General features: G+C 28.9%; 1 protein-coding gene across 1 annotated transcript; it reads left to right on the forward strand.

The window, feature by feature from the left end:
• Nucleotides 1–639: 639 nt before the first annotated feature.
• LOC126686204 (UDP-glycosyltransferase 74B1) lies at nt 640–3846 on the forward strand. The gene is made up of 2 exons (XM_050380248.2): nt 640–1326; nt 2922–3846. Exons 1-2 carry the CDS (start codon nt 679–681, stop codon nt 3684–3686), a joined length of 1413 nt encoding a protein of 470 aa, XP_050236205.1. The 5' UTR covers nt 640–678; the 3' UTR covers nt 3687–3846.
• Nucleotides 3847–12899: the final 9053 nt, after the last annotated feature.

Here is a 12899-nt window from a genome sequence, read left to right on the forward strand (position 1 = left end):
GTTGATTAATACGTAATCAATCGAGTGCTATTGAAAAAAATATTTTTCTTCTCAAAAATGTATTGTTCGAAGCAATTGGATATCTTTCTCGGGCTTATATGACATGATCGATCAACAAAAATATAATTAACTCTAAATTTTGATAATTTATATTTATGGTAGGACGCAATCACATATTAATATATGAGAATTAAAAAAAATTATGATTAATCTTTAAAAACGATGTTAAATTTTAGCGTTTAATATTCTATATATGGTAGGATATAATCTTACACTACAAAATGTAAAAACAATTTAGGGCTAACATATTAAAGAAATAATAAATAAATATAGTAAGATATATTAATTAATCTTGTATATATAGTAAAAAAATTAATTTTTTTAATTGTGAATCTGCACGAAACCGGTTCGGAGCTGGTTTTTCGCGGTTCCGGCCTGTGGCCAGCTCTAATTAGTTGGCAATTTCAAATTTGATGAATATATTAAATTAAGAAGTCTATACTATTAAGTATTAACCCGTCATATTTAGAGCCACGTAGGCGTGTGATGCATGTAAAAAAAACTAGTAAACTAAAAAAAATAGAAGCGAAGGAAACTGATCTTCAAATTTGTCACCTATAAATAAGTTGATATTGGTGGAAAAATAATCATACCTAAACCAAAAACCAACGAAGAAAAATGAGAGAAACAACACAATACAAAGGCCACGTTGTGGTGGTTCCATATCCAAGCCAGGGCCACATTAACCCTCTTCTCCAATTTGCTAAACGTTTAGCTTCTAAAGGTGTAACGGCTACTTTTGCTACTACCTACTACACGGTCGACTCGATTTCCGCTCCGAACGTCACCGTTGCGGCCATTTCCGATGGCTTCGACGAGGGCGGGTTCGCCCAAGCGAAGGAAGTCGACTTGTATCTCAAGTCCTTCAAGGCCAATGGTTCGACAACTCTGTCTCGGCTCATCAAAAAGTTTCAGGATTCTGATTTTCCTGTGAATTGCATTGTGTATGATTCATTTCTGCCTTGGGCTCTTGATGTTGCCAGGGAAAACGGAATCTTTGGTGCTCCGTTTTTTACGAATTCGGCTGCGGTTTGTAGCATATTTTGTCAGTTACACCATGGATTGCTTGAGCTGCCAGTTGAGGTGGGGGATAATAATCCTTTGGTGTTACCTGGTCTGCCTCCATTGTACTGCTCTGATTTGCCAACTTTTCTCAAGGTTCCGGAGAGTTATCCGGCTTATTTGGCTATGAAACTGAGTCAGTTTTCTAACTTGGACATGGCTGACTGGATCTTTGTTAACACCTTTCAGGACTTAGAATCCAAGGTTTGTTTCCTTTTCTACATATTAATATCATCAATTTTCTGACCATCTATGATAGTAATCACCAAATATTCATCATAAATACCAAATTGATTAATATTTGGCAAATTTACAATAATTATAGTCAGGAAACTAAATATTTATCTATGAAAAATAATTTGGTGCTCTAAAAGGAATCACCAAATCCAACATCAAAAACATATTTATTTTATTTTTAATATTTCAATTATTTTTAACTCTTAGTTGTACATATGTTACCAATTACACCTAGAAATTTATTTTTATTCATATTCATATTTATTCAAATACTATATATATATATATATATATATCTATACTATATATAAAAGCACGGATGGGGGGGGACAGGCAAATTTACTGGATAATCCTTTTCAGTTTATTACTAAATAAAGGTTTTATAGTCATTAACTAATTAGTTATTTAATTAATTACTATTGTAATTAAAGTTCTAATTAGAATAGGTAGCTAAATTATCTCTAATTTAGTTATTAGTATATAAAAAATAGCTAAATTGTCTTTAAATTAGTAGGAATACCTATCTTTTAGTTTGATTTAACTATAAAATTAAAATATTGTATTTGGTCAATATATTATTATTTAAATTTCTATCTTATTATTTTTAAAGATATAATTAATAAATTTAAGTTAATTATTTAATTATGGTTATTATAAAATCAAAAGAAGAATAAATTTAGTATGGAAAAAAATTTAATAATTGAATATGTTAAAAATTCTTAACTAATTTATATTTATTATAAATAAAAAATTGATATAATTATAATAAATTTACTTTTATGTACATTGACGTGTTACGCTACGAGCCACGTGCATAGCACGTAATGCGAAACTAGTATATATATATATATATATAATATTATGTATATTTTATAAATAAAATGCTATTATATATATTTTATTTCCAGGCTATTGTCTCGTAAAATTATTTATATAATATTTTTATGTTAATTTAGTATTATATTATGAAAAATAAATATTTTAATATTCTCATGTATAAAAGTACTCTATAATATTACCATAAATGATATTTAAATATTTAATTAGATAAAAAATAAAAAATAAATATAAAATTGTGATATAAACAAATAATAATATAATCCATAAAAATGATTTTCGATGAGACTCTTGAAAAAGAGTCATTAAAAATCATTTTGATAGACTCCGTTTGGAGAAGCCCTAAGGGTATGCATTTGGCTCTATCAAATCAACCGAACAAATTTTTTACAATCTATTCAAAATTGAACCAGACGTAATTTACAAAAATGTAAAAAAATTCAATTCCTTGATTTTCTTCAAGTCAATTTGCACTAAAATTGAATTGAAATTTCTTTTACCTCCAAAACCAAACCAAAATATCAAAAATTGTTTATAGTTTCGATTTGAACCAATTTGTCCGTTGATTTTTCGCAGTTTTGTTTACAAAACTAAAATAAAATTCTTTTACGTCCAAAATTGGACAGACCAAAAAAATTGAAAATTGCGTACTTGATTTTGTCCCGTGTTTGCACTCCTATTTACACTATAATTGATGCTAATGATTTAGTTATACGTTCAAACAGGCAATAGATGGCATATCGAAACTTTGGCCTGCAAAACTGATCGGACCGATGGTTCCCTCTTCGTACTTAGACGGTCATATTGACGGTGACAAGGGGTACGGTGCCAGTCTTTGGAAACCACTGGGGGAAGAATGTGTGAAATGGCTGGAGACTAAGCAACCTGAATCAGTCGTATACATTTCCTTTGGGAGCATGGTGTCCTTAACCGTAAAACAGATGGAAGAAATCGCATGGGGCTTGAAGGATAGCGAGTTAAACTTCTTGTGGGTCGTGAGAGAATCGGAGATGAATAAGATTCCGAAGGAATTTATCGACTCGATGACTAACAACAAGGGTCTAATGGTTACATGGTGTAACCAGCTTGAACTGCTGGCACATCCGGCGGTAGGATGCTTCGTGTCGCATTGTGGGTGGAATTCAACTCTCGAAGCGCTCAGCCTGGGCGTACCTATGGTGGCCATACCGCAGTGGACTGACCAGCTGCCTAATGCCAAGTTTATAGAAGAGATTTGGGGAGTTGGGGTTCGAGGAAAAGAGGATGAGAGTGAAGTTGTTAGTAAGGAAGAAGTGATTCGATGTCTGAAAGAAGTAATGGAAGGCGAGACGAGCCAAGAAATCAAGACGAATGCACGAAAATGGAAGCAGCTCGCGAAAGCTACGGTTAGCGAAGGAGGGAGCTCCGATAAGAATATTAATGAATTCGTGGAGCGTTTATCTTTTGCTAACAAGAACCCGGAGGCCAAGGTTTCGTACGAGTTTCCTTAGAGTTTGATTTGATCACCAAACTCTAATTTACATTTTATGTTTTTCAGTTTCTGTAACAGGCAATGCATGTGCCTCTGCTGTAGTGCTCTCTTTAGCTAAATGTCATAAGTATCAGACTGTTCTTTATTTTCACATGAATAAATCCAGACCTTACACAGCATTAATTCTAATGAAAATGTATAAGGGAAATGCAGGCATTAGTTCAGTTATAAGTCTGCTCAGATGTCCGGAAATACCTATCACACATAGGTGTATAAATGAGTAAATTCAACCGCTAAACTACTCCAAATGACACATAAAGTTAGTCAAGATTGACTGGATATGCATTAACTCACACAGCTAGCAGCTAGCTAGTTAGCCCAATTGATCTTTTATTGCTTTATTATTTTTGTAAATTTAGTAAAAGGTCAAAAAAAAACTCATAATTTTTATAAAAATATAGATCAGTTTTTTTTTTTTTGGGTATACTTGCCCTCTTGTTTTCAAATAGAACAAATAACTTTTTTCGTTCAATACCGTTAGAAACACTCGTTAATGGCTTACTGTCTCTCATAATCATATAAGAAAAAAATTTAAAAAAAATTTAATGTTTAAAATATTTACTAAAAAATTGAGAGGGTAATTGTCCCAAAAATAAAACATAAGATTTTTTTATATTTAATTTTAAAATAATACAGGTTTAATTGTTCAATTTTTAAAATACGGGGGCTTAATTGCACTAAAAAATAATAAAAGAGCTGATATGTACTTTTGAGATAAAAATTACATTTTGCCTTTATTATTTAACCTTAGGTGTTGAAGATTTCATTTTTTTTTTAAACTGTGTTGATAATTTCATTTAAGCAGTCAAATAGAGCCCATATTATGCGAGTATCCCATCAAAATTCAAAATTAAAGTTCAATGGAATTCAACTTGAATGAATCTCAAACATAGTTATTCTTCCTCCTAAATTCATTGCAGTATTGGAGTTTCGTTGATATTTTATTGGGTTAATTGCAAATTAATACACGAATTTTATCCTAATTTGCAATTACAACACGAACTTTGAAACTTGACAACTTAATACACCAACTTTCATTTTTTTAGCAAATTAATACACCGACCAATCATACAACAACACTTTGATGTATATGACAAGGTCCACGTTAGTGTTTTTCCAGTTTGTTGTATCAATTCGCCAAAAAATGAAAATCGGTGTACCAATTTGCCAAGTTTTAAAGTTCGTGTTATAATTGCAAATTAGGATAAAGTTTGTGTATTAATTTGCAATTAACCCTATTTCATTTCTTTTCTAAGGGTAATAATGTAATGATCGCTTCATTTACGGGTCTATTTTGTTCAATTCTAGTATACAATTCATTTCTTCTAAATAAATTTTGTTTGAAAACTATTTGAAAATGAATTTTTGTTTTTAATTAGTATTCTGTATTTTAAATATAAAATTAGTTTTAAATAAAATAAAATAAATTAAATATTATATATATATTTGAATGTAAATATAAACACAGTTTAATGGTCTAACTAAATATGGGTTTACTTTTCTGAAAATGGAATTGGACCTTCTAAATCTTCTGAGAAATTACTGGTCAACCTCTAAAATTAACCAATAGAGTGAACTTCTGAAATGAACTTCTAGAGTCAACCTTTAGAGTCAACTTCTGAAATTAACCTCTGAAGTCAACCTTTGTCCAATTAATTACAGTATAATGGTCTTTCAAAGAAAATAGACTTTATAGGCCTTTGGGTCATATTTTTAATTTTTGTTTAAACAGTAGTATTATTAAATAATAAATTCTACAATTAAGTAATTATAATTAATTTTTATTTAGTCTACTTAAATAACAAATTTTATTAAATAATTAATATTTATTTAGTATAATTAAATAAAAAATTATATTAAGTAATTATAATAATGTTTTGTGTAAAAAAATTACACTAAGTAATTTTAAATAATTTTTAGATTATAAAATAAATTAAATCAATTCAGAAAATAAAATAATTAGTTTATAATATTTTAATAATAACTAAAATATTTTTTTATGAATTAAAAAATAGTATCTGTTTTAAAATATAGGGGTTAAATATATTCTGATTTTTTATTATGAGAATTTATATATATATATATATATATATATATATATATATATATATATATATATATATATATATATATATATAACTATCTTATATGTGAGAGGGAATGACAGGTAAAATTACAACATTAATTTTTAATAATTAAAAAAATCACAAAATTAATAACAAATTTTATTCTAATAAAAAGAGAAATTAAATAAGTGTTTGATTTGAATAATGACGAAGAATTTAATTGTTTATTAGATAGGTTTGTCGGACTGTAAAAGTTAAATGAGAAGTTTCAAATCTTTGCACTCTTAATATAACTATAATTAATACTTATACAGCTTATTCTTAGAATTGTCTTTTTCTTATATACAACAAACTACTTATAAAGGGTCTAAAGTTAGCATGAATAATGAAATGTCTAATTTAATATAGTATTAACTAACTAATAAAATTAATAATCAATCCAACTCATAGAATATTTTAACTTATCTCTAACTAATTTAATATTGATTATAAATAAAAGACAATAGTATAATTTCAAATAAATTTAATCTAACTCATAAGAAGTTTTTTAATTCAATTATTTGTTTATTGATATTTATTATAAATAAAACACAATAATATAATTATAGTAAATTTAAAAGAAAATTACTTTAAGACCCCTCACGTTTGTCATAATTCACAGTTTGATACCTCTTGTTTGAAAATCAAACAATTTGGTACCTTAATTTTGATATTGTAAACTATAAGGCCCTTCTGTTAAATATAGGTAGCAAATCATTAACGGAATGAAATGTGAGGTACCAAATTGTTTGCAAAACGTTTGAAAATGAGGTATCAAATCGTTAAAATAATTAAATGTGAGGTCCCAAATCGTTTACATAATTGAAATTGAGGTACCAAATCCATTGAAAGTAAATATCAAATTATTAACGGAACTAAAAGAAGAGCCTTATAGTTTAAAAAATCAAAACTGAGGTACCAAATAGTTTGATTTTCAAACAAGAGGTATCAAACTGTGAATTACGACAAACGTGGGGGCCTGAAAGTAATTTTCTCTAAATTGAAGGGCTAAATACACTAAAAATTACCAAATTTCGCGTGTTTTGCATATTTAACATAAACTTTTAATTTAGGCAAAAAAGTACACGAACTTTTCAATTTTTACAATTAAGACACAGTCACCGTTTTAGATGTAAAACGACATTGTTTTGGATGTAAAACGGCACCGTTTGGATGCAAAACGGCACCATTTTTTTAAAGAAAATGCAAACATGGTCTTAATTGCCAAAAATTGGAAAGTTTGTATATTATTCTGCCAAAATTAAAAATTTATGTTAAATATGCAAACACGCAAAAGTTGGTGACTTTTGATGCATTTAATCTTAAATTTAATAATAATTTCTAACAAAAATTTATAAATAATTTAATTTTGATTATAAATAAAAATAATGATATAATTATATAAATTTATTTAATATATATGCACGCCTATTATCGGCCATTATACTTTAGTATTTAATAATTTATCAATATATAATATATTTAACGGGTCATATAAATATTAGGCTTAATTCCTTAAAAAACCCCCACCTTGCATTTTTTCTTCGTTTATACCCTGACCTTGTAAAAACACCATTTGTACCCAATTTTGGGTTTTTATGTTTCATCCCTACCCAAAAGGATTAAATTGTACTTTTTTCATTTAGAAAAGAGTTTAAAACATACTTTTTTCTATTTTAAAAAATACAAATAAATCCTTAAACTTAAAAAATAATCAAATACACCCAAATAATTAATTAATTTTTTTAATTTTATAAAAAAATTAAAAAATTAAAAAAAATTATTATTATCTTTAATTTTTTTTGTCGGAGATATTTTTTAAAAAAATGAAGAAAAATTAAAAAAATGAAAAAAAATTCAGATATATTTTCTAAAAAAAATATTATTATTTTTAATTTTTTGAAAAAGATGGTATTTTTATACTATTAATAACATTAATATTTAATTAGTATATAAGTTAAAAATGAAGGATTGTTTTAAACTCTTTTTCAAATGAAAAGAGTACAATTTAATGCTTTTGGGTAGAGATGAAACATAAAAACTCAAAATTGGGTACAAATGGTGCTTTTACAAGGTCAGGGTATAAACGAAAAAAAAATACAAGGTGGGGGTTTTTTAAGGAATTAAGCCTAAATATTATTATTACAAATCACAATATATGTGGAAATAAAAACATAAAATTTAAAAATAATTTTGAATAACTAAAGAATAATTTATTTCTATTTATTAAAAATATTGTATTTAATTAATATTTAATGCATACAACGGGCTATTATATTTAATTAATATCACTCACGTACTATAATTTGATTTAAATAAAAAAATTGTTTATTTAGTAATTGAATTAATATATATTGCATACAACGGGCCATATAATTGTCGCTAACGTACGTAGCACGTGGCCAGGAGTATAATTTAAATAAGATAATATAAATAAAATTATAATAGATTAATTAAGAGTTTAACTCTAACTCACATTAAGAACTACCAAATAAGTAGGTGTTTAATTTCAATAAGTTAATATGAATAAAGATACTATAAATTATAGATAACGAGTTGTATAAATAATATTATAAAAAATTACTAAAATAAGTATTAAAAACTAAAATGTTTGATTTAGTATTTTAATTTTTGTTAATTATATAACGGGTCATATAAATGTCGCTCACGTGCGTAGCACGTGGCAAAACAATAGTAATAATAATAACTATTTTATATATGGGAAAGGGGGTGAGGATATGCAAAACTACAATAATAGATTTCGTTAAGAGTATAATATATAATTAAAAAAATAAAACTAATAAAATAATATAATATAAAAATGAATTAGTATTTAATTAAATTGAAATATTGTTAAAGAGTAAGAGGTTTAATTTCTATAGGATTCTAATACTAATATTACGATGTAACAGAATTTTATAAAATTAATCAATTAGATAATAGAATTGATTAATAGTCCTTGATTTGGGTTAGGATTACTAATATAATAATTAAAATCAAAATGCAATTCTATTAGCAAGTCAACCAAACATTGATTCCAAATTATACTAATTTCGATTAATATAATAATTGAACATTAAACTCCTCCTTCCCCAAACTATCAAAAAAACAATTAGCATACACTTAGACCTCAAACACCACTAACTACGATATTATTACTTTTTACTACAACCAAATATTATTAATAAAACTATGAACGAAGGATCACTTTATCCCCTAAACTTGGCACAATGTATAAAAAACGTTCAAATTAAGAAAACCGGATCACTTTTATCTTCAACTTGACAAAACCGGCTCAAAAATCCCCTTTGTGTTGACATGGCACTTAATTGGAAAATAAAATTTATAAAAATCATAATTAATTCTAATTAATTACACTTAAATACTAATTAATTCTAATTAAAATTTTAGAGATCCTTTTAAACTTTTTTCAAATTCTCAATTTTTTTTCTCTTCTCTTCAAACCGACCAACCACCAACCACCATACCTCCACTGTCCACCGCCTAAAACCGATCAGGCACCGCCCAAAACCGACCAACCACCCAAAACCGACGAACCACAGCCGTTCAGTACCGATTGGGTTCGTCTCCAACAGATCCGTTGAGATCTGTTAGAGACGAATTGGGTTCGTCTCCAACTATTGAAGACGAACTCATCTGGGTTCGTCTTCAGCCGTCTCTGATTGAAGACGAACACAGATGGGTTCGTCTTCAACATAGATGTTTCGTCTCTGTGAGAGACGACAACCTCGTCTCTTCAGAGACGAGCTCGTCGTCTCTGCTTGCTGCCGAGACGATGAGCGGCTGCCAGATTCTTCTCCGGCAGCTGCTCATCGGTTTCTAAAAAAAATTGCATTTTTTTGTATAAAATACATAAATATTCTTTATATTTTTAGTTAATAAAAATTTGATATATAAAGTTTTATAATTAATTTGATTTTTTTATGGATTAATTTGAAAAAAAAAATTAGGATCATTTGAAACCTTTTTTCATTAAAAACCACCTTAAGAGAAAAATACTGGACTGTATCTCACTCTTTTAGGTGAAAGTGGGGAGGGGTGTTTTTATACCGATTTTGACAATTTCAGGGTAAAAGTGATCCCATTTCGCTAATTTGAACATTTTTGATACTTTTATGCCAAGTTCGAGGGGTAAAGTGATCCTTTGTTCATAAAAGTATCATCAAATTTTATAAATTAAGCTTTTAATAATTGGGCCATGTATATGTAATCTTATATAAAATTGTCATCTACGTCTCTATAATTTATTACTCGACATAATACTACCGGATAATTAACAAAATTAAAACAAACATATAAGGAATGACTCCCTTCAAGTTCAAATTTTCATCATTTTTCTCAAGTTCACTTAATTTTTTAACACTTAAATAAAATGACATTTAATTTTTTCATTTAATAAAAAATAAAAAATAGAATGATCTATATATTTTAAATATAACTTACCATGTGTATATACATGACGGATCATGCAAATGTCACTTGTGTACTATAATTTTAATCTAATATTAAAAACTAATAATGTATTTATATCTAAATATTTAATAATTTAACTAATACTTAAACTAAATAATGAGTCATATAATTATCACTTACATGCGTATCCATACACATAAAAAAAATCATTCATAATAATTTATTAACAACTAAACTATTTCATTTTTTATTTTACTTATTATTAAATATATATATCGGGTCATGTTAATGTCGTTCACATGCGTAGCACGTGGCTTAACGCTAGTACTATATATAAAAACATGAATGGGGGGCAGGCACATTTACCTAATAATTCTATAAAATTAATTATTAAATAAAGATTTTATAATAATTAACTAATTAATTATTTAATTAATTACTAATATTATAATTGCAGTTCTAATTAGAATAGAACTGCATAATAATATAAATTTCCTTTTTCCTAACTAATTTTCTCCTTTTATGTTCAAATAAAATAAAATTGTCCAAATTGACAAATACTTTCATTATTTGCTTTTTTTTTCTTATACGTTTTAATTGCAATTTTCCTTTTCTTTTACGGTTAAATAAAATAAAATGTTACTGGCGCATGAGATTGTGAGAAACTATCATAGAGGGGATGGGAGTTCTTGTGCCATTAAAGTGGACATCCAGAAAGCTTATGACTCAGTGAGCTGGGACTTCATTGAGGAGGTGCTAATTCGCCTGAATTTCCCTAACAGCTTCATTAAGCTGGTCATTAGTTGTATTAGATCCCCTATGTACTCAGTTATGATTAATGGAGAATTTGATGGGTATTTTGCAGGAGGGAGAGGTTTAAGGCAAAGGGACCCCATAGCCCTTTTGATTTTTGTCTTATGTATGGAGTATCTCTCCAGAATTATGAAGTATAGTACAAACAGTTGGTCCAGTTTTAAATTTCACAAAGGTTGCAATAGTTTGAAGTTGAACCACCTGTGTTTTGCTGATGATCTCTTTCTTTTTAGCAGTGATGATGAAAACTCAATTAAGATTATTAAGAGAGCTTTGAAGGTGTTCTCTGAAGCTTCTGGTCTGAACCCCAACTTGAACAAGAGCTCTGTTTTCTTTAATGTTAAAGATGTTGCCAAGAAGAGAAGAATTTTAAATATCCTTGGGTTTCAAGATGGAACTCTTCCTGTGAAGTACCTAGGTGATCTTTTGGTGTCTTCTAGGCTCTCTAAGACTCATTGCTCTGCTCTTATTAATAGAATGACTGTCAGGATTGCTAGTTGGGCTGCTAAGTCTCCTTCTTATGCTGGGAGACTCCAGTTGATCACTTCAGTTCTTTGGAGCATGAATGTTTTCTGGTGTGCCATGTTCATTATCCCTAAAGCAGTTATCAAAGTTGTGGAGAATGTGTGCAAGAATTACCTTTGGCATGGAGCTAATTCTGTCAAGAAAAGAGGTCTTGTGATATGGGATGAAGTGTGCAGCCCTAAAAGTCAAGGAGGTCTGGGCATCAAGCCCTTGAGGATCTGGAATTCTGTTGCTATTTCTAAGCATGTTTGGGGTATTATCTCCCAGAAACCCTCTATTTGGGCTAATTGGGTGAATGATAACAAGTTGAAAAGACTAAGTTTCTAGGGAATAACTAAGCTGAATGATTGTTCTTGGAGTTGGAGACAGATGCTCAACTTAAGGCCTATTATGATGAAGTTAATTGAGTATAAGCTTGGTAAAGGGAATCAATTCTTCTTCTGGCATGACTCATGGCTTAAGGGAGAGTCTTTAAGAGTTAGATATGTCAATCTTTCTTTCCTTGATGCTGATATTCCTTCTAATGCCAAAGTTAATCAGTTCTGGAGGAATAACTGCTGGAATCTGCCTATCCCTATTATTGAAGATGCTGATAATGCTTGGAAGTTCATTAGTGATAACTTCAAGGTTAGAACTGAAGAGGATGATCTTGTTAAGTGGAAAGCCAATCCTAATGGTAAGTTCTCTATCAAGAGTGCCTTCAAAACTTTTGTGGAGGATAAAACCAAAGTGCCCTGGTACTCTCTTATTTGGTCTGCTGGATACATTTCTAGATTTGCTTTTCTGCTCTGGTTGGTGATAAAAGGCAAGATCCTGACCAAGGACAAGCTTCTGTCTTGGGGAATGATCAGTGATGATGTGTGTAGTCTTTACAAAGAGAAAAAGGAGTCCATAAACCATCTGTTCTTTGAATGTGTTTAGTCTAATTCCATTATGAAGAAATTCTTGACTTGGTTAGACATTAGCAGAAATGTTTATCCCTGGAAAAGAGAGATTAGCTGGTTCGTTAGAAGGGTTAAAGGTAGATATGTGATTGCTAAGAAGAGAAAAATTAGCATTGCAGCCACTGTTTATAAATTTGGAGAGCTAGGAATGAGGCAGTGTTCAATCAAAAGATTATGAATCCTTTTCAAGTCTCTGAGGGGATCAAATTCTCTGTGGAAGCTAGATTATTTACATTGGTTGATGATAAACCTATTTTAGGCTCGGGATTGAATAAGCATGTTATATAAACTGTTGAATATTATAACTGTTAGTTTTAGGCTGAAGTCTCGGTTGCCCCCGAGCATTGGTTT

Source organism: Mercurialis annua, linkage group LG6, assembly GCF_937616625.2.
Source record: "Mercurialis annua linkage group LG6, ddMerAnnu1.2, whole genome shotgun sequence".
NCBI lineage: Eukaryota > Viridiplantae > Streptophyta > Magnoliopsida > Malpighiales > Euphorbiaceae > Mercurialis > Mercurialis annua.